The sequence below is a fragment of the Saccopteryx leptura genome, chromosome 5, assembly GCF_036850995.1.
Source record: "Saccopteryx leptura isolate mSacLep1 chromosome 5, mSacLep1_pri_phased_curated, whole genome shotgun sequence".
Classification (NCBI taxonomy): domain Eukaryota; kingdom Metazoa; phylum Chordata; class Mammalia; order Chiroptera; family Emballonuridae; genus Saccopteryx; species Saccopteryx leptura.
In genome coordinates this window covers 148,521,329-148,543,060 of record NC_089507.1, presented here as the reverse complement: position 1 = coordinate 148,543,060, position 21,732 = coordinate 148,521,329, and the positions used below count along the sequence as shown (strand labels likewise).

At 49.5% G+C, this 21,732-nt stretch overlaps 2 protein-coding genes across 5 annotated transcripts in view; one reads left to right on the top strand and one right to left on the bottom strand.

The window, feature by feature from the left end:
- Positions 1-1,754, top strand: part of ADAM17 (ADAM metallopeptidase domain 17) — a 48,857-nt gene extending 47,103 nt beyond the window's left edge. For all 3 annotated transcript variants that reach the window (XM_066385941.1, XM_066385940.1, XM_066385942.1), the window contains one exon: positions 151-1,754. In XM_066385941.1, coding sequence (XP_066242038.1) covers positions 151-489 — 339 coding nt within the window. In that variant the 3' untranslated portion in view covers positions 490-1,754. The remainder of the gene's footprint in view (positions 1-150) is intronic.
- Positions 678-10,077, bottom strand: IAH1 (isoamyl acetate hydrolyzing esterase 1 (putative)). Of its 2 annotated transcripts, none has more exons than XM_066385943.1 (7): positions 9,947-10,077; positions 8,166-8,218; positions 6,375-6,523; positions 5,558-5,719; positions 3,427-3,548; positions 1,762-2,210; positions 678-704 (listed from the first exon to the last, which is right to left on the bottom strand). In XM_066385943.1, the coding sequence occupies exons 1-6, from the start codon at positions 10,025-10,027 to the stop codon at positions 2,028-2,030; spliced, it is 750 nt and encodes a 249-aa protein (XP_066242040.1). In that variant the 5' UTR covers positions 10,028-10,077; the 3' UTR covers positions 678-704; positions 1,762-2,027. The 2 variants fall into 2 exon arrangements, with proteins under 2 accessions (XP_066242040.1, XP_066242041.1); XM_066385944.1 differs by having other exon boundaries at positions 1,778-2,210.
- Positions 10,078-21,732: the final 11,655 nt, after the last annotated feature.

The following is a 21,732-nucleotide window of genomic DNA, read 5'->3' as shown; positions in this document are numbered from 1 at the left end:
CCACTTGAGAGCTAACAGTTCAAGTCATTTCCAAGTTGAGGGCACCTCACTGACTGCTTCCCTCAGCCTGAGGGCTCACGGCGTCAGTGTGCACGGCCCGTGGGGGGGCTGGAGGGCCTGGCCCTCACCTTTCCTTTTGTGTCTCTTCAGAACGTGGAAATGCTGAGCAGCATGGACTCCGCGTCAGTTCGCATCATCAAGCCCTTTGCGGGGCCGCAGACCCCGGGCCGCCTGCAGCCTGCCCCCGCGCTCTCTCTGCTGCCTGCGGCTGCGAAACTCGACCACCAGCGGATGGACACTATCCAGGAAGACCCCAGCACGGACTCGCATGTGGACGAGGACGGCTTTGAGAAGGACTTCCCAAACAGCAGCACGGCCACCAAGTCATTTGAGGATCTCACAGACCACCCAGTCACCAGAAGTGAGAAGGCCTCGTCCTTTAAGCTGCAGCGGCAGAACCGCGTAGACAGCAAAGAAACGGAGTGCTAGTTTAGGGGCTGAGGCTCTGAGCTGTTTGACCCAAGTGTTTTCATAGGTTTGGGAGAAACAGGAAGTGACCTCCAGCAGAGGCTGGTCACGTGTTCGGACTTCCTCCACACGCTCACTTGTGTGGGTGGGCCCTTTCTGTGTGAACAGGTAACGTGAATCTAGCTAATTTTGAGGCTTTCAGATTTCAGTTTGTTATGGTTAAAATATCCTTCAGCCTGTGGTGCAAAAGCAGAAAATACAGCTGGATTGGGTTATAAGTATTTACGTTTTTGTAAATTAAACTTTTATATTGATAACAGCACTGATTAGGGAGACAGGAATTCTCTTTTTCATACAGTGTAATGATAAGGCATTTAGCAGTTACTTGTAAGGACAACTGGAACACAGAATAGTGTGTTATCTCCAAAATATGAGTTCTGTTCCTAGGTATTACCCAGAGCTTTTAACAGCAGGGAGAATGACACGTCTAAATTTAGAAGTAACTTAGGTTAAATGTTTCTTCAGAATTCCGAGGTTAGTGCTCTGTAGAACTAAGTCGAGTTTACAGTGAGAGTTATAAATAATTGCATTCTAGAATCCTGACAGCTGTTTTAAGACCATAATTTCCTGGGCAATTTTGTAAGTATCTTCATGTATCTATAATAGCTATTGCTTAGAAAACTCACAAAACCTAAACTACTTCAAGTAAGAGGGTACGGTCATCCTTATCAAACACTAGTGGCCAAGAGGGTACGTGAGCAATTGCTCATCAAAAGGACGAGCGTTGAATGGGCCGAAGGGTGCTGTGCCTGGTAGGGAGCGCTGCCCCCCTGGGGTCTTCCTCCGACACAGGTGACCCTGACCCTTGGCATTGACCTGTAGGGCTGTAGCGCTACTGCCTGCATTAGTGCTTCCAGTTCTGGGTGGTGTGCGGTATTTTGCAGGGAAGCCCATCACATGGGATTCTGACCTCCTTACACATAGTGAAACGCTCCCCTGTAAGTCCTGAAATGTGCTCACCAGCCAACACGTTTAACAGAGAACTTATGTAGACTTCCAGGGCAATTAACCAAACCTGTGATAAATGGTGTCTTTTTTTCTTGAGGATGTTTGTTACGCAGATACCTGTTACACTAATACTTGAACTTGTACCTTGTGGTATTTGCTGTCTTTTATCTCGTCACAATATTCTATTTTAGTTACACTTTTGAAATCTGATTTGAGTGGGTATATGTCTGAGAGTGAAAAAACAATTTTTTATAAAATCGACTTTTTAAAAAACAAAACTGTTACCTTTTTTTCCACTTACAGAATCAGCAAGCTGCTCAGGGTCTATTTTGTAGCTGTGGCACTGGTGATACCTGCATCAATCAATGAATATTAAATATCAAAACATACCTAGGTAGAAGGCTTCCCTGAAAAATTAGTGTTTATTAATCTTGGTAACAAATCTGTTTTTTTGTTCCAGGGTCATAAGCAAAAGGTTAAGCTTGAGAAAAACTATTCTTTGATCACTTATCTCGGGATTTGGTGCATTGGTGGCGCCTTGGTTTCCGTGCCTAGTGGTCCCCGTCCCCGAGAAGACTGAGCTCGGGCCTGGCCTCCGCCACGTCTCGCCAGTAAGGGAGCAGCAGTGGGAGGGAGGCCACCTTCTTTTCCAGCAGGGGCCAGAGGTGTGAGAACAGGAGCTCGTTTCCCTGTGGGGACAGGTGGAGCCCGTCTGACAGATAGCATGAGAAGTCCTGTCGGGAGAGGGGACTTGGTTAGGGGTCCGTGCTGGCTTCCCAGGATGCCCCTTGTCCCCCGCCCCCCAGCCGTCCTGGGGGGCCGCAGCGGCACTTGGTGCACGTGCACGACTTGCAAGTGTATGGAGCCTATGGCGCAGATAGACTGGGCACTTTGCAGGTGAGCTTCCCCACGCCTCCCACCACGACCACCTGAGCTGACAGCCCTCCAGGTCAGCCGTTCAGAGAGGAAAAACAAAATGTCATCAACTAAATGAAATACTGGCTGTGAGAAGGCCAGTGTGTCAGTTTATTTTTGCCTCTTAGTCTAGGAATTACATTGACAGGCGAATTCTTAGGGAAGAACTCAGACTCAGACTAGAACAGTAACTGCTGGAACCCAGCAGTCTGTTCCCCGTGCTGAGCTCAGCAGCACTGACCATGAGAGCCGCCGCCCCCTTCCGTTTGATCCCCTTCCTGTCAGATCTGGATAGTCTAACCCGCTTCCAGGGCTCAGGGCTCAGGGCTCAGGGCTCTGGCCTTGGGCCTTGTCTGCTCATGTGTTTTAGATTGGACGGCCCTTGGCTCCAGGACCCATATTAACTGACGGGACTGGAGGGCAGCCAGCCCTGTGTGCAACTTCCTTTTCCTCGGGCAGCAGGACCTTCTCCTGGGAGCGGCTCCACGCAGACAGGCAGCTCTGGATGCTGCTGCTGCTCGTGGGTCAGGTCTAGTCGGGTTCAGAGGGAGACAAGCCCAAGGGTTCATGTGTATACACCCAGGCATGGGCTTGCTGGGTCCCGTGTATCTGTATCGGAAACCATCTTCCCGAGGGGGCTGTGCCATTCTGCATGGGGACCAGCTCTTCATATTTGTAAATGGGATTTCTGGACTTAAAATAATTAGAACTACGTATCTCAAAGTACAAAATTTAGTTGACACTACATTCTACTTAAATTCATTGTTTTGCCTGGTAATGTGCTTTAACTTTCCCCCATGCCATATCATACGAAGTCTTGGCCTGGATGTTCTTAAACACGAACCGCTTACTGCTCCTGACATCAGTGCTGGCTCGGATTGCCCAGGGGCTCTGCTGCACACAGCTCGGATTGGTGCTGGGTTGGAGCCTCCGTTCCCCCTTCCGCCCAGCCTTCTTCACCGGTGCAAGGGTCAGCTGTCTCTCAGACTCAGAGCCACTCTGTGTCACCCCACAGAACTGAGCAAGCCCCCATACCTGGCCATCCTTCTGCAGCAGGGCCCACAGGTCAAGCACATCAGTCCCACAGTCTTGAGCTACATCTATGCAGGCACTGGCATATTCACCGACAACCGAGTTCAGGCGATTTAACTTGCAACCTATTAAGAGGAAACCCAGGTGACTACCAACAACCCAGGTGTGGGCCCTTGTGCTCATGATGACCTGGGCAGTCTGTTCCAGACCCGACCTGGGCCAGCCAGGGGGCCGGGGACTGTTGCAAGGATGGGTCTTGCCGGTTACTCCCCAGCACAGGCTGGGCACGAGGGAGCTGAGTGGTCACCATGGCCCCCTGCAGACGCTGGACAGAAGTCCCAAGGCAGGTAAAGGCCTGGGGGAGCCTGGCTGGTGGCTACTAAGGGGTACATTGCAGAGGGATTTTTATATGTAATAAGCTACTGCACTGTAGTGGGGAAATGACTTGTGGACTTTGAACCAGAAAAGTAGGAGCTAGAAGGGACCAGAGGGTCAGTCACTTAGGCTACTCAGGTTAGCACAGTCTCTGCAAAGGACTGGAAAGGAAACACTTGGCCCTGTGAGCACATGGTCTCTGTTGGCAACTGTCCAGCCCTGCTATAGCTGAAATGTAGCCACACGCTACACTACATACACCAGTGGGCCTGGCTGTCTTCTAATGGAGCCTTCTTGTAGGCAGTGGGCCATAGTTAGCTGACCCCAGTCTGACACACTTCTCAAACGTGAGCGTCTAGCAGAATCACCTGGAAGAAATATCAGCGATGTCTGCTCAGCAGGTCTGGGATGGTCCAAGAATTTGTAGGTCTACCAAGTTTCCAGGGGATGTTGATCCACTACTCTAGGATTAAATAAGAACCTGATGGCTCATAATCCTGCTCATTAAATCTAAGTAAGTATGTTTGCCCTGGCCAGGTAGCTACGTTGGTTAGTGTCATCCTGATACTTGCAGGGTTGTGAGTTCAGTGCATGGTCAGAGCACATGTAAGAATCTACCAACGAATGCATAATTAAGTGGAATGAGTTGATGTTTCTATCTCCCTTCCTCTCTCTAAAAGTCAATCGCTGTTTAATACCAGGGTTCAATGCATACCCCCACATAAGGGAAGCAAATCTCACAGAACAAAGCTTACAATGTTCTCTAGATACTGAGTTTTTTTTCTATTCCACTTAAAACAATGTTTATTGTAACTCACCAGTCTGAGCAAAATCCCCCCTTGACCTAACTAGGGGCCTCTGTCCGCACCTGGCAACAGGACCTCCATGCTGGCTCCCTCCTCCCTGTACTCAACTCCAGGGTCAATCTTCCCGATTTACCACCTTGGGGAGCAAGCGGTCCCTGGCCTTCAAGATTCCATGTCAGTATTTTCAACAGCCCTTTACTAGTACCTCTGCTATAATATTTATCACCGAGCTGCAACTATCTACCTGACTGGGGCCCTTGCGAGCCCAGCGGCAGGCACCAGGCCAGGTCCTCGTGCAGTATGTGGAAGGGATGCGGTATGTGCGTGTGTCCCAGTGCAGCATGTGAAGGTGATGCTGGGGGGGGGGGGGGAGCCTGGGGCACCCCCCCCCCCAGCCACACACTGTCACTCAGCCTGACTCCAGGTGACATGGAGGTACCCTTGCACTTGCGCACCTCTGCCAGCGAGCCTCTGTTTTGGGAGAAAGGGCCCATTGCTGAGGGGAGGAATCACAGGTGTGCAGAGGGACAGAGCAAGGGCCCCTATACACGGAAATGGGAAGGCAACCGGTAGCAGGCACCTGCCGCCCTGGAAGTCAGGACAGCATCCCGAACGTGGACACCTGTCACAGCCACAGTGCCTGCCAAAGCCCCAGCCCTGGCAGAGAACCACCAGGTCCACCTGCTCTGGGCGCTCGCTCAGCGGCCTGTGGCTCTCTCTCTCTGTGGCTTTGTGTGCCCTGCAGAGCGCTGGAAATGACAAGGCAGCATGTGCCAGGTCAGGTGGCCCGATGGGCCAGAATGAGACTGATGTCCACGTCACAGTTATCGGGTGTGGCAGAATGGAAGCTAGGCTCTTTTTCTTTTAAACTTGACTGCAGACAGACCAGCCTGGGTTTGCCGCCCCCCAGGAACCTGAACCATGGGCCGGAGGGCAGTGCCCCCTCTGCTCACCTTGGGCGAGGCACTCCTGCTCCCAGGCCGCCTCCCAGAGGGGCGGTGGAGTGATGAGGATGATCCTGCTCTCTGGGATGTCCACGGACTTCAGGTACTGCACCATGCTCTTCAGGTTGGTGCGGTACTCGTCCAGCGGGATGTGCTGCTTAGGGTTCTCATCTGTGCAGGAAAGTGGCCACATCACCCAGCGCCAACCCCCTCCCTCTCCCCAGCGCAAACGTCCAGCCAAGGAGTCAGGCCTCCACTCCAGCCTCTGCCCCTCCCATCGCTGAGATGCTCCCTCCAGGCCGCAGTTGGGCCGCAGTTGAGCTGGCAGGAGCAGGCCTAGGAACTGCAGGCCCTGCTGTACGAGTGAGGGCCCTTGAGAAGCCTCTGGGCAAGGACCCAGCCTTCCAAGGCCAAGGCTGCCTATGCACCTTCACACTGTTGCAGGTGGAAGGCCCGGCGTGGCCCCTCCTCTAGTCACAGCAGCGCTTCCCAACCTGGTCCAGTCGCACCTGGCTCGGGGGCTGCCTGCAGCTACTTTTTTTTTTACATCCGAGAGACTTGGGTACAAGGTGCACACCTGAGCCCTCCACTGCCAACAACGTCAGCTATGGAGAAAAGCACCAGGCCCAGCTCCACAAGACTAGAAAACGTCGGTGTCTGAAACTGCAGGTCTGTCCACACCCCAGGTGTGTAAGGAACAGGTCGGGAATAAAACGCACTAACGTTCAAGGCAGAAGAAATACACACACATCCTCAGGGAGCCCATTATACATTTAAGTTTGTTGTAACGTGAAAACAAACCAGGAAAATACAGAAATGCCTTTACCTTTTAGTGCACTGTCGTTGGCACCAAAGAAAATTGTAATTGCTACTGGGTTGTCCAAAATATTCCCTTTCCTGATTAATCTTGGAAGGATAATTTTGGCCCATCTAGTATTATAGCCTGAAAATCCACGATTCAGAACATCACATTTTCTGAAATGAAAAAATAAAAGTGAATTGCAGACAAAACTGTTCTCAGTCCCATCACCACCTCCATGTGAGGGTGTGCGGGGTGAGGGTGTGCGGGCAGGCCCGTGATGCCCTGTGCTGACCTGGCCCAGGCTTCTCTCTGCCAAGAGCAATAGCAGAGTTAAAGCATGCTGCTCTTAACATCCTCCCAAGATGGAGGAAGGCCAGACATATCCTCATGAGAGTGAAGAGTAATTACCAACAAAGGGCAATGTAGTCTGCAGGCTAGCTGATTTCATGTATGGTACAGTGTGCTGCTTTTAAAATGCCTTCTACAACAGACAGTTCTTAATCTGAGCAAGTGTCATAGGTAGCAAGTCAATAATTAGCTGGTGCTCAAATGGTCTGTTTAGTGGGGCTAAGTGTTTAGAATATTTGAGACTTTTTTTAATAGACTTTAGAGTTTTAGATTTACAGCAAAATTGAGTGGAAGGTTAAAAGAAATATTTTTTAAAGAACTGCTCAATGGAAGGACAGTTCCCCTGCCCTGCACACATGGCCTCCTCGCTGTCAACACCCCCACCAGAGTGGAACAGCAGTCACCCAGTGGTTTAGCTTTGATTAGATCATTTTAACAAGTATGTTACTTGTGTTTCAGTTTAAACTAGGTCATTAACAAGCATTCCATTCCCTCTAAGAAACATGATTTGGCCCTGGCCAGATAGCTGGCTCAGTTGGTCATTAGAGCATCGTCCTGAAGCTCAGAGGTTGCCAGTTCGATCCCCAGCCAGGGCTCATACAGGAACAGCATGATGTTCCAGTCTGTCTGTCTGTCTGTCTCTCTCTCCCCCTTCTTCTCTTGCTGAAATCAATAGATTACAAATATATAATATGACTTGAGTCCCAGTACTGTCTGGTCTGATGAAATACACCAGGGCCCTGGAGCGGCTGCTAAGGGCAGAATCCTAGCTGCAGCAGTTAGAAGCTGCGACTTTGAGGGGGGTAGGTTTGTTGCTCCACTTATTTATGCATTTATTGGCTGAGTCCTTTATGTGCCCTGACTGAGGATCAAACCTGCAACCTGTCACTGCAGGAAAATGTTCCAACCAAGGGAGCTACTCAGCCATGGCCTGATGTGGAAAATATTTCTAAATATTTATGTTAACCTTTTGAATTAGGACATTATTTCCTGGTTAATGAATCTCTCAGCATTTGCTTAAGTTTGATGAATGAAATACCACACCCATCATTATTTCTGATACATTTTATAAAAAGAATTTTGGAGGAAAAAACGATCTATCCAAGCTTTGGGTTAAGAATACATTCTGCTTTCTTTCAGCTGAACTCACTAAATCACTTCAACCATACCCACCATAATTACTGAAAAAGAACTTGTCACCTTTACATGGGGAATAGCTGTGATTTTGTTTTTGTTTTTGTATCCCAACCCTTAATATAGTTTTCAGAACTTACAGGGTTTGATGTCACATGGTGGCAAACTTCTTTTTCCTGAACCCTGAGAGCCTGTTCCTCCCCTCCAACCCCCAATTCACAGAGTAGGAAAGCAGCAGTTCACTGTGTGAAACAGTATCTCGCTGTCTCATCTGACATGCAATACCCTTTTCCAACAATAAACAATCAAGTATCACGTGGGAACCGGGCTCACCTGACTAGCCTGTCCGCCAGGGACACACCCCATCCGCCCTGCTGGAAAGAAAACTGAAGAAAGAAAAGCCCATTAGTACTTATCAGCATGATTAGGACCCTTTAGTAAATCAGGGGCTCCCTTTGCACTCCCTCACTTGGCCTTCACCTTCACTTTGCTCAGAGGTCATTTAGGGTTTACAGCACCTCAGTGCACTCTGGAAAAAGCAGCTATTTTCTTCTCTATCAATTGGATTGGAGCCAGCTGAGTCATTATTGCTGAAACCTCATTATTAGTCACTGTTATCTATATAGAAAAACGACTTTAAAAAAATCTATGCGGCCTGACCTGTGGTGGCGCAGTGTATAAAGCGTCGAACTGGAAATGCTGAGGTCGCTGGTTCGAAACCCTGGGCTTGCCTGGTCAAGGCACATATGGGAGTTGATGCTTCCAGCTCCTCCCCCCCTTCTCTCTCTCTCTCTGTCTCTCCCTCTCCTCTCTAAAATGAATAAATATAAAAAAAAAATTAAAAATTAAAAAAAAAAAAATCTATGCACAAGAGATAAAACCCAACTGTATATTCAGTTAAGAAATGAAGTCATGGCCATGGCCGGTTGGCTCAGTGGTAGAGCGTCGGCCTGGCGTGCGGAAGTCCCAGGTTCGATTCCGGGCACACAGGAGAGGCGCCCATCTGCTTCTCCACCCCTCCCCCTCTCCTTCCTCTGTCTCTCTCTTCCCCTCCCGCGCGGAGGCTCCATTGGAGCAAAAGATGGCCCGGGCGCTGGGGATGGCTCCTTGGCCTCTGCCCCAGGCGCTAGAGTGGCTCTGGTCACAACAGAGCGACACCCCGGAGGGACAGAGCATCGCCCCCTGGTGGGCGTGCCGGGTGGATCCCGGTTGGGCGCATGCGGGAGTCTGACTGCCTCCCCGTTTTCAGCTTCGGAGAAATACAAAAAAAAAAAAAAGAAAAAAAAAAAGAAAGAAATGAGACAGCCAGGACCAGCTGCAGTGACTAATGACCCCTGCCCTCGCGCTGACCCATCAGTAGAGAAAGGGCACACTCGAAAAAGCTGAGAACCATTCGGTTGAGATCGTCCCTACACTCCCAGCCTTTAAAAACCCTTAAAACAAAGGCCCCAGGGAGTGTTCTCCCTCCTGGGAACACGCCCACTCCCCACCCTTCCCCCCTCTCCTTTCCTACAGGCGCCCTTCCCCTACGAGACTCCAAGGTCCACAAGGCACCTGCAAGCCCGGGGTCAGCGGCAGCGCCTCCTGGGCTACCCCCTGAATCCCTTTCTCTGACTTCCCAGACAGCCAAGCAGCCCTGCTGGGCGTTCCGGTTGCTTCTGTCCCAGCTGTAATAAACGTTCTCAGCCACCGAACCTCGCTGTGCCGACTGCCCTGCCACTACCACCGGCCAGGCACCCGGGCGCCCTGTCCCCCAGCTGCACGAGACAATCAGCTGCAGGCCGCGGGGCACATCTCCACGCGCAGCCCCAGGTTGCATCCCCACGCAATCTGGAAAGCCCTTCCTGTCCAGATGCCTATGGCACCGTTATTTCTAGCGGGTGCAGCCACGGACGCCGGCGGCAGCCCGCGGGGTGCGGGAAGGGTGCGGGGAGCGGCCTCGACACCCTCGTGACACAAGGGGGACACCGGGACCGCGTGCGGACAGCCGCCGGCGGTTGGGGAGGACGCCACGCCCGCGGCTCCCGGCGGGGACACAGCCGAGGACGCCCGGCCGAGCCGCCCTGTGAGGAACCACCCGGGGCCTGCAGGCGGGACAGAGCCGAGGGCGGTACCTGGGTGATGGAGTCTCCAAAGAGCAACACCCGCGGCCAGAACAGAGAGCTGCCGCCGCCCAGGCCCTCGCACAGAGCCATAGCCCAGCCGCCAACTTGCGGAGCAGGCCGGATATCCGGGCGGGGCGAGCGGCGGGGGGGGGGGGGGGGGGGGGGGGGGGGCGGTGCAGCCGCATCGGACTTCCTCCTTCTCCGGGCCCTCGACGTCCGGTTCCCCGGGGTGCTCGGTCGGACAGGGGTCCTTTGCGGGTTCCAGGCCATCTTTTTTTTTTTTTTTTTTTTTTTTGTATTTTTCTGAAGCTGGAAACGGGGAGAGACAGTCAGACAGACTCCCGCATGCACCCGACCGGGATCCACCCGGCACGCCCACCAGGGGCTATGCTCTGCCCACCAGGGGCGATGCTCTGCCCACCAGGGGGCGATGCTCTGTCCCTCCGGGGGGTCGCTCTGCCGCGACCAGAGCCACTCTAGCGCCTGGGGCAGAGGCCAAGGAGCCATCCCCAGCGCCCGGGCCATCTTTGCTCCAATGGAGCCTTGGCTGCGGGAGGGGAAAAGAGAGACAGAGAGAAAGGAGGGGGGGGGGGGTGGAGAAGCAAATGGGCGCTTCTCCTATGTGCCCTGGCCAGGAATCGAACCCGGGTCCCCCGCACGCCAGGCCGACGCTCTACCGCTGAGCCAACCGGCCAGGACCAGCCAGGTCATCTTTAAGACATGCGGTAGCCGTTGCTTCTAGCGAAGCTCATTTTTGCCGGACTACCAAAGCTCGGCCTCCTGCGTTCATTCGCTCCCCTCCGTTCATCCCAAGTCGTTAGGTGCGACCCAGCCCTCGGGAGCCCACGGACCCCACTGCCTCTGGCCAGCTGGGCTGCGCCGCACCCAGCACCCCCCAACAACCCCTCCAGCTCGCGGTGTCCTGCCTTTTTTGCTCTAACACCCCGGCCTGCGGAAGATATCAAGATGGTCTCTGTGACCAGAATCCCCATCTTCCCAAGCTGCCGGCTCTTGACTAAATTGAGTTTTCCTTCCATCAGTCTGGATTATTGGCTTTCCAGCGGCAGGCGGCGGAACCTGGGTTCAGTATGCCAAGGGGTCCATTCGTCACACAATCATCTCTTCTGAAATAAAGTTCTTTACTACACCATTTATCGAAGGTTGACCTTTTAAAAAGACAGGCCCTGGCCGGTTGGCTCAGCGGTAGAGCGTTGGCATGGCATGTGGGGGACCCGGGTTCGATTCCCGGCCAGGGCACATAGGAGAAGCGCCCATTTGCTTCTCCACCCCCCCCCTCCTTCCTCTCTGTCTCTCTCTTTCCCTCCCGCAGCCAAGGCTCCATTGGAGCAAAGATGGCCCGGGTGCTGGGGATGGCTCCTTGGCCTCTGCCCCAGGCGCTAGAGTGGCTCTGGTCGCGGCAGAGCGACGCCCCGGAGGGGCAGAGCATCGCCCCCTGGTGGGCGTGCTGGGTGATCCCGGTCGGGCGCATGCGAGAGTCTGTCTGACTGTCTCTCCCCGTTTCCAGCTTCAGAAAAATACAAAAAAAAAAAAAAAAAGACAACTTCATTCAGGACACTTGTTAGACTAGGGCAGATGACTGAAAGGACACTACCATGGGGGGTGCCCAGGGGAGATGTATTAGGTTTGTTGTAAGGTACCAAAAGTTACAGAATTAATAGTAATATTTTAGGAAGCTTAAAGAACATTTTATTAATTTGGGCTAGGCGAGAAGAGAGATTTTGTAAATAATCTTTCTACTTGTGTGATTAGCATCAAAACCAGGAAGGCCAATAGCATTGTATTGTAAATGCAGAGGGGAAAGAGATTTGGGTTCTCTGACCTCCCCCCACACCTATAAGGAAGCTAGTGAGTAGCTAGCCAGGTGCAGGAAGAGAAAGATTAAATTAAATCTTTTCTTATATGGATGGGCCATTTACAGGCATTTGTCCCCATAGAAACTACTCCTCCCCTCCTGAAAGCCTGTAGTTAATGTATATATCTCTAAACAAAGGTTATAAGCTTATGCTGTGATGTCAGGTTTTTTTCCTGCCCATGTATAATTTAGGGTATATAACCAGCCCCTAGAACCGGGATGGCTAACCTTTTTATAAAAACCGCTCACTTGCAGTGCTGGTCAACCTGGTCCCTCCCGCCCACTAGTGGACATTCCAGCTTTCTTGGTGGGGCAATCGCAGCAGGTTTGGTTGTTCCACTACCAGCCACCATGAAAGCGGTAACGCCCACTAGTGGGCGGGAGGGACCAGGTTGACCAGCACTACAAAAGTGGGAGGTTTTTATAAAAAGGTTCACCATCACGGCCCTAGAATATTAATCAGGCACACTATTTGGGACTACTGCCCCATGTAAGCTATATGTGGCTGGCATATTTAATAAATTTACTCCTTTAATAAAAAACTCTTCAAAACTCATCTGGACTTGGTGTCTCTATGAAAACCCGCAGAATTGTGGATTGGGTACTTTACAACATTTGGCGCCCACGTGGGGCCTACAGTGTTTCACATCACGGGGTAGAGGCACCCCGAATCAGCTCCTCTCTCTGGGAGGCTGCCTGATCCCGCTTGAATCTCAAGGAGAGGCGTACCACCTGACATGTTTTCAGGCTTCCAGTCTTCCTGTGTGGTCTGGACAGTTCTCTGATAGATGCCTCCCGGTTCCCAAATTCGACAATTTGGATAATTTGTCAGAGAAATCGAGGAGGTAGGTAAAACAACTCTTTTTGCTTCACTGAATTTCTGGCTTTCCTCTTGTAAAGCCAGTAGCCACGGCCACCATCACAGCCGCCTGGCCCATGCAGGTTCACATTAGATTCGGACAGACGGTAATGAAACAATGGAGCCAAGAACTGGTGGGCCATTACCTTTAATCCTAGCTTGCACCCGGTGGGCAAGTAAAAACACACACTGGGTTCCAAAACCCACTAATTCAGTGCTCACAAAGCTACTGACTTATCCAAGTTTCCTAGAATCAAAGGTTTCTAGCTCACTAGCCTTATTCACCTCTGTTCCCCATCTCCTTCTCTCTGCACGAAATCTGGCTTCTCCTTCAGGACTCTGCCATCTTGGCTGCCTCTCCTCTCCTTTACATGGCCTTTCTCTGCTCTCCTCTCTGTGCATGCTCTCTCCTATAATGCTAATCTCAGGAACTGAGAGAGAGCAAACTTCCGGTCTGCCCCACTTTATAATGTAAAAATCAAAGCCTTTAATCCAATATACAAACAAGGAAGTCTCTGATACAAAGTCACTTATCTGAGGCATAATGGGATTCCTCATGAGAGCGCACTACCCTACATCAAAAAGGGTGGGAAAGGCTTAGTCTTAAAACTAAGCGTTAGGCTATAAGAATCCTGCCTGCTTACAGCCTGTCCCCCCACATGCAATGCAAACTATAAGCGAGCAAACATATATATCATTATTTACAAACTTATTTGACCAACACCTCTGAATACTTGCTTTCGCTTTTCTGTTTAGGGCTGGTACTGGTCTGGGACTAGGTGTAGGTAAAGTAGACTTGTGACTTTACTAATCTGTAACTCCAGTGAGTAGGTAAGGCAGATCCTGATTTGCTGATTTGAAACTCTGGAAACCTGTAGGTAAAGCAAACCCTTTGCTTTACTAATTTGAAACTCCAGAGCGTGTAAATGAAACAGAATTTTGGCTTTGCTGATTTGAAACTCCGGCGTAGGTAGAACCAACTGCTTTGCTGTTTGAAACTAGTCTCTGCATTTGGTAGTGTTCTTGGGAGGAAACCTGAGTAGGGACTGAGTTGATACTGAGCTGATCAGTCCCGTCTCAGAACTTTCAGGGGCACCTTTGTATTTGTCGAGATCTCATTCTTCTTCTTTCTTTTGTCTAAAATTCCTGAGTTTAAGTTTAAAGTCCTTGCAGGGACATGGCCTGCATACACCTGAGAGGCCACGAGGGGGAGCCCTTCCCTAGTCTATGAAGCATTCTTTTTTTTTTTTAATCAAATTATCCGATATTATTTAATTAAAATAAGGCGTGCATTGTTTGTGTGTATAAGTCTTTGTTTAATGTCTAAATGTGTCTGTTTTAAGGCCTGGCTTGAGTCTTTTGTGTCAAGATTGGAAGCTTCTATCTAAAAAGCAATCTTTTTTTTTTTTCTTTACAGGGACAGAGAGAAAGAGAGAGGGATAGATAGGGACAGACAGACAGGAACAGAGAGAGATGAGAAGCATCAATCATCAGTTTTTCATTGTGACACTAGTTGTTCATTGATTGCTTTCTCATATGTGCCTTGACCATAGGCCTTCAGCAGACCGAGTAACCCCTTGCTTGAGCCAGCTACCTTGGGTCTAAGCTGGTGAGCATTTTTTATTTTGCTCAAGGCAGATGAGCCCGTGCTCAAGCTGGTGACCTCGAGGTCTCGAACCTGGGTCCTCGGCATCCCAGTCCAATGCTCTATCCACTGCGCCACCACCTGGTCAGGCTAAAAAGCAATCTTTTTTTTTTTTTTTTTTGTATTTTTTTGAAGCTGGAAACAGGGAGAGACAGACAGACTCCCGCATGCGCCCGACCAGGATCCACCCGGCACGCCCACCAGGGGGCGACGCTCTGCCCACCAGGGGGCAATGCTCTGCCCCTCCGGGGCGTCACTCTGTTGCAACCAGAGCCACTCTAGCGCCTGGGGCAGAGGCCGAGGAGCCATCCCCAGGGCCCGGGCCATCTTTGCTCCAGTGGAGCCTCGGCTGCGGGAGGGGAAGAGAGAGACAGAGAGGAAGGAGAGGGGGAGGGGTGGAAAAGCAGATGGGCGCTTCTCCTGTGTGCCCTGGCCGGGAATCGAACCCGGAACTTCTGCACACCAGGCCGACGCTCTACCACTGAGTCAACCGGCCAGGGCTAAAAAGCAATCTTAAGTGGCTTTCTTTGTTCTCAAATTAGCTTCAGGGCGCCCTGTTAGGTTTCTCCTCTGAAGGAAATTACTCTCTTCTGTTGGCTTCTTCCCCTTGTCTTGTGTAATAATTAGTATCTCTATAGTCAGACACCCTTTTATTCCAGGTGCTAGTTAACGATCTGTCTTATCTTTCTTGTTTTTATTAGTGCACTAATTTCTGGATTTTCCTAAAGTAGTTTTAATTTTGCAATTGGTAGTCTTAAGTATTAAATATGGGAGGAGGGGCCAGTTCACAGAAGACACCTTTAGGTTGTCTTTTAAAGCACTTTCAAGAAGTTTATGAAGACAACTGTGGGTATGGAATTAAATCGTCTAAGAAAAGGCTTCACACTCTCTGTGAATCAGAATGGCCAAATTTGGGGGTTAGGTGGCCATCGATTGGAATCTTTAATCCCTAGATAGTAAGGGCAGTCTGGAATATAGTAACTGGGAATCCAGGCTGTCCCGATCAGTTTCCATACATTGATCAATGGATAAATTTAACATTAAATCTGCCACAGTCCTGGCCGGTTGGTTCAGTGGTAGAGCGTCGGCCTGGCATGCAGGAGTCCCAGGTTCGATTCCCGGCCAGGGCACACAGGAGAAGCGCCCATCTGCCTCTCCATCCCTCCCCCTCTCCTTCCTCTCTGTTTCTCTCTTCCCCTCCCGCAGCCAAGGCTCCATTGGAGCAAAGTTGGCCTGGGCGCTGAGGATGGCTCCATGCCCTCTGCCTCAGGCGCTAGAATGGCCCTGGTTGCAACAGAGCAATGCCCCAGATAGGCAGAGCATTGCCCCCTGGTAGGCATGCCAGGTGGATCCCGGTCGGGTGCATGCGGGAGTCTGTCTGACTGCCTCCCCATTTCCAACTTCAGAGATATTAAAAAAAAAAAAAATCCGCCACAATAGCTAAAAGCTTGCTCAATACAGAGAGTGTGCCATGTCTTCCTATTCAGGCCAGATTTAAGTTTACAGCAAGAAGGGAATATAAGGAGTGCCCCAGGACTTCCCTTCCTTACAGAACCTCCTGAGAAAAATGAGCTGCCACTCTCCGTTAGGTCAAAAGCTAGAGCCCCTGAGCCTACACAGCAGCTACAAGAGGAGGCTATAACTTCCACTGTTACATCTCCCCACACTCGGAGTGGATCTGAGTATGGGCAGAGAAGGGATCCTACCTTACCACTCAGAGAAGCCCCCCCTTCGGGAACTGATCCTGACCGTGAGGAATGGCCCTTCCTTGTGTATGTCCCATTCTCCACCAGTGATCTATATAATTGGAAAAGCCCAAATCCTCTGTTCTCAGAAAAGTCTCAAGCTCTGATAGGGCTTATAGCAGGGGTCCCCAAACTACGGGCCCACGGGCCGCATGCAGCCCCCTGAGGCCATTTATCCGGCCCCCTGCCACACTTCCGGAAGGAGCACCTCTTTCATTGGTGGTCAGTGAGAAGAGCATAGTTCCCATTGAAATACTGGTCAGTTTGTTGACTTAAATTTACTTGTTCTTTATTTTAAATATTGTATTTGTTCCTGTTTTGTTTTTTTACTTTAAAATAAGATATGTGCAGTGTGCATAGGGATTTGTTCATAGTTTTTTTTATAGTCCGGCCCTCCAACGGTCTGAGGGACAGTGAACTGGACCCCTGTGTAAAAAGTTTGGGGACCCCTGGCTTATAGAGTCTGTCCTACAAACTCATGGACCTACCTGGGAAGACTGCCAGCAACTTTTTTTTTTTTTTCTGAAGCTAGAAACGGGGAGAGACAGTCAGACAGACTCCCGCATACGCCCGATCGGGATCCACCCGGCACGCCCACCAGGGGACGTCGCTCTGCCGCGACCAGAGCCACTTTAGCGCCTGGGGCAGAGGCCAAGGAGCCATCCCCAGCGCCGGGGCCATCTTTGCTCCAATGGAGCCTTGGCTGCGGGAGGGGAAGAGAGAGACAGAGAGGAAGGAGGGGGGGAGGGGTGGAGAAGCAGATGGGCGCTTCTCCTGTGTGCCCTGGCTGGGAATTGAACCTGGGACTTCTGCACGCCAGGCCGACGCTCTACCACTGAGCCAACCGGCCAGGGCTACTGCCAGCAACTTTTAAATATCCTCTTCACTTCAGAAGAGAGGGATAGAATTAGACAAGAAGGTAAAAAGGCAGTCCTAGGGCTGGGAGGGGGATAAATAGAGGAAAATAAGGACTGCATCGAGGCGGCTTTTCCCTCCACTAGACCTAAATGGGGTCACAACTCCCAGGAGGGAAAAGCCTCATTGGGCGCTTTTCACCGGTATCTCTTAGCGGGACTAAAGGCTACGGCCTGAAAGCTCACAACCTCTCGAAGGTTGCTGGAATCATCCAGGATCCACAGGAATCCCCTGCCACATTACTTTTTAAACATGTCCATTTCTTTTCTTTTTTTATTATTATTATTTACAGAGACAGAGAGAGGGATGGATAGGGACAGACAGACTGGAACGGAGAGAGATGAGAAGCATCAATCATCAAATTTTCATTGTGACACCTTAGTTGTTCATTGATTGCTTTCTCATAAGTGCCTTGACCGTGAGGCTACAGCAGCAACCTTGCTCGAGCCAGCGACCTTGGGTCCAAGCTGGTGAGCTTTGCTCAAACCAGATAGCCTGCGCTCAAGCTGGTGACCTTCGATGTCTCGAACCTGGGTCCTCCGCATCCCAGTCTGACGCTCTATCCACTGCGCCACCACCTGGTCAGGCCCCTGCCGCATTTTTTGAAGGCCTTGGTGAAGCATACCGAGTGTAAACCCCCATAGACCTGGATGCTACTGAAAACAGTGTGGCTATTAATTTGGTTTTCGTGACTCAGTCAACCCCATATATTAAAAAGAAACTTCAAAAACTAGAAGGGTTTGAGGGCATGAGTAAGTCCCAGTTAATTTCAAGAGCTCAGAACATTTTTCATACTAGGGAGACAGTTGAAGTAAAACAGAATAAAAGAATAGCTAAAGGAGTAGCAGCAGCGCTCCAAGAGACACACTCTTTTAAGGACAAGGGGCCCCCATGGGAGCGAAATAAAGAAGGGGAGGAAGAAAGCGATTTGAGGGGAACTAGGGCTCTATTGCGAAGAAATCAATGTGCATTGCAAGAGGGACATTGGAAAATTAAATGTCCCATATTACGAGCAGTAAAGGGAAGTTCTAAGGTCCTAAATCTCGAGGACTGAAAGAGTCAAGGTTTTTTTCGTTGAACCCCCGGGAGCCTATAGTAACAGCAGAAAAAGGGGAAGACCTACTGCCTTAGCCATAATAATAAAATTGTAAAAACAATTTTCAAGGAATTGCAGGAAAAATTGGAAATCTCATATAGACTGAAGCAGCCACTATAAAAATTATATTTTAATTTGCTGCTTTTATTGTAAAAAATAAAGCTAAACAGCTGCCAGTGAGAGGAAATGAAAGTTGGCTTGGTTTTTAGAAATGCTGGGTCCAAACGCCCGCCAGTCCACGCCACCTCTCCCATGGCAACCGAGTCCCTAATCTGGCAGTGAAAGAAAAGGGAGGCCCTGGCCGGTTGGCTTAGCGGTAGAGCGTCGGCCTGGCGTGCGGGGGACCCGGGTTCGATTCCCGGCCAGGGCACATAGGAGAAGCGCCCATTTGCTTCTCCACCCCCCACTCCTTCCTCTCTGTCTCTCTCTTCTCCTCCCGCAGCCAAGGCTCCATTGGAGCAAAGATGGCCCGGGCACTGGGGATGGCTCCTTGGCCTCTGCCCCAGGCGCTAGAATGGCTCTGGTCGCGGCAGAGCGACGCCCTGGAGGGGCACAGCATCACCCCCTGGTGGGCAAAGCGTCGCCCCTGGTGGGCGTGCCGGGTGGATCCCAGTCGGGCGCATGCGGGAGTCTGTCTGACTGTGTCTCCCCGTTTCCAGCTTCAGAAAAAATAAAAATAAAAAAATAAAATGAAAAGGGAACGGGAGCTCTGGGAAGGATGGGCGCTGCTTTGGGACTAAGCCTGAAGCCTCGCCGCTGCTGCCATCCTCTGCTTGGCCAGGCTAGGGTTCAGTCAGCCCTTGGGTTGTGCAGAGGGGCAGGCACGTCGAATACCTCTTCCTTTTCCCCCTTTTCCTAAGAACTCCGGTCGGCAAACTACATTTGCAAACAGCTCACAGGCCACATTAGGCCTTTTTGCCTTCTTAGGTATAACTCTCCAATGGAGTGCCAAGTGTGGGCATTGCCTCAATAAGGAAAGTGCCTACATACATAGTGTAAATTTAAAATTGGTTCTAAAAAATAAATAAATAAATAAATAAAATACAATTGGTTCTTAAAAGAAATTTCAGTTATTGTACTGCTAATAATTGGCTCTATTAACTAAATAGGTTTTCTGACTACTGTGTTAGTAATGGTGACTTACTGTTTCCCCACTGTTGTGTAAAAAAAGTATTTTCCATGTTAAAATGTATGTTATTTCAAAGGCCTTTTGTTAATTCTTCTATTTGCTGTTTTATAGCCCTGTAATATTGAAATCTTGATTTAAATATAAGGTCTACCGGAAAGTTCTGTTTCTATCACAAGTTTCGACACGTAAGCACGTTTATTTGGCGCATAGGTGCCTCTCTATTTTTATCACTTAATGTATACATACTGATGTAGCAAATTAACTAAAACAAAGTTGATTCACGTTAGTCTTATGTGTGAAGCGATAGTGTACCATGGCTACTGATAAAGTTCATTTACGCCACTGTATTGTATACGAATTTCAACGAGGAAGAAATGCTACAGAAGCATGTATAAACTTATTGAAAGTATTTGGTGAAGGTACAGTTTCTGATATGACATGCAGAAGATGGTTCGAAAAATCCGAAACAGGTGATTTTGACCTTTCTGATAAGCCATGTTCTGGGCTACCATCTTTGATCGATGACGATGTTAAGACCATGATGGAGCAAGATCCTTTTCTGACAACATTGGAGATCGCAGAAAGGCTTAATTCAGCTCAGCAAACCATTTTGGACCATATTCGGAAGATGGGATTGGTGTGGAAATATATTATTTAATCAAGTTTATTGATGGTAAGAAAAATTTGTATTTTGTTTTATTCCAAAAACGGACAGAACTTTCCGGTAGACCTTATATTAGGAATTGTTATTAATGCCTTTTTATGTAATGTTTAATTTATTATCATTTTGCAATAATATTGTTCAATGTTAGGTAATATAAGAAAAGGAGTCATATCCTGGAACTCCTGCAAATTTGTTTTATCATGCTTTTCAAAATTTCTTTTGAATGCTAATGTACTAAATTTTCCAGCAGGGAAGAGACTCTGAAATCCTCAAGGAGCCACCAAAACCTGTTTTTCTTGACTTAATCCAGCTAATATTGCTGTTTTTTGCCTATTTCCAAGAGTATATATAGACAGAAAAGGACCCTCAAGCCCCTCAGTGAGATCTTCTGAGCATGGCTTCCAAGGTCTATAATGAACAAGATCAGGGGTCCCCAAACTACGGCTTGCAGGCCACATGCGGCCTCCTGAGGCCATTTATCCGGCCCCCGCTGCACTTCTGGAAGGGGCACCTCTTTCATTGGTGTTCTGTGAGAGCAGCACAGAATGCAAATGCTGGAGTACTGTATGTGGCGGCACTGCAAAGCGCAGCATCCCTCATGGTACAGTACTACTTCCGGTGATACGAGATGTATGCGTCACGGCTCCGGAAGTACATCATATCACTTGTTATGACTAGCAGTGACAAATATGGAACTGGACACTGACCATCTCATTAGCCAAAAGCAGGCCCATAGTTCTCATTGAAATACTGGTCAGTTTGTTGATTTAAATTTACTTGTTCTTTATTTTAAATAATGTATTTGTTCCTGTTTTTTTTTTTTTTTAACTTTAAAATAAGATATGTGCAGTGTGCATAGGGGTTTGTTCATAGTTTTTCTTATAGTCCGGCCCTCCAACGGTCTGAGGGACAGTGAACTGGCCCCCTGTGTAAAAAGTTTGAGGACCCCTGAACAAGACAGTAACAAAAAAGGCAAATAGAGCCCAAAAGAGATCAGGAAAATACCAGCTTTTAGCATACACCCTTAAAGGCCCCAACGCCCCAAAGGGGCTTCCTAGGATTCCATCCTGGCCCTGCTTCAAAAGTGGAAAGAAAGGTCATTGAGCTGAGGCCTGCCAGGCTTCTCAGCTCCCCCGGGGGACATGCCTTTGCTGTGTAAACAGGGACACAAAGAAGGTAAGCTGCCCCCCTGCTCTACAAAGGGAGGGTTCAGTCTCTTCCAGCCTTTCCCAGCTACCTGTGACCTGACCTTGCCCAGCCTGCTGGAACTTGCTCCTGAAGGCTAAAAGGAGCCCAAGGCCATTGGCCTCATCTCACGTCACTGTTAACGAGCCTAGAGTACTTCTTCCAAGTAGCAGGTAAACTGATCTCATTTCTTGTAAACACAAGGGCCATTTACTATGCCTTGCCTGAAACTTTTTTTTTTTTTTTTTTTTTTTACAGAGACAGAGAGAGAGTCAGAGAGAGGGACAGATAGGGACAGACAGGAACAAAGAGATGAGAAGCATCAATCATCAGTTTTTCGTTGTGACACACCTCAGTTGTTCATTGATTGCTTTCTTATATGTGCCTTGACTGTGGGGCTACAGCAGACCAAGTAACTCCTTGCTCAAGCTAGTGACCTTGGGTCCAAGCTGGTGAGCTTTTGCTCAAACCAGATGAGCCCACGCTCAAGCTGGCGACCTCAGGGTCTCTCGAATCTGGGACCTCTGCATCCCAGTTTGATGCTCTATCCACTGTGCCACTGCCCAGTCAGGCCCTTACTTGAATATTTGAGTTTTATTTATCCCTTGAAGATCTCTACTGTGGATACTGACAGTCTGATTTTTACTGTTTTATTTTATTTTATTTTTTTTTGTTTTTTTTTTT

What these genes read in the sequence shown, in the direction of transcription:
- IAH1 (XM_066385943.1), bottom strand. Translation starts at nt 10,027, where the DNA reads ATGGCTCTGTGCGAGGGCCTGGGCGGCGGCAGCTCTCTGTTCTGGCCG. An exon ending in CAACGACAGTGCACTAAAAG is followed by an intron (nt 5,720 to 6,374) that starts GTAAAGGCATTT and finishes TTTCCTGCACAG; the next exon opens with ATGAGAACCCTAAGCAGCAC. An exon ending in TGCTGCAGAAGGATGGCCAG is followed by an intron (nt 2,211 to 3,426) that starts GTATGGGGGCTT and finishes CTCTCCCGACAG; the next exon opens with GACTTCTCATGCTATCTGTC.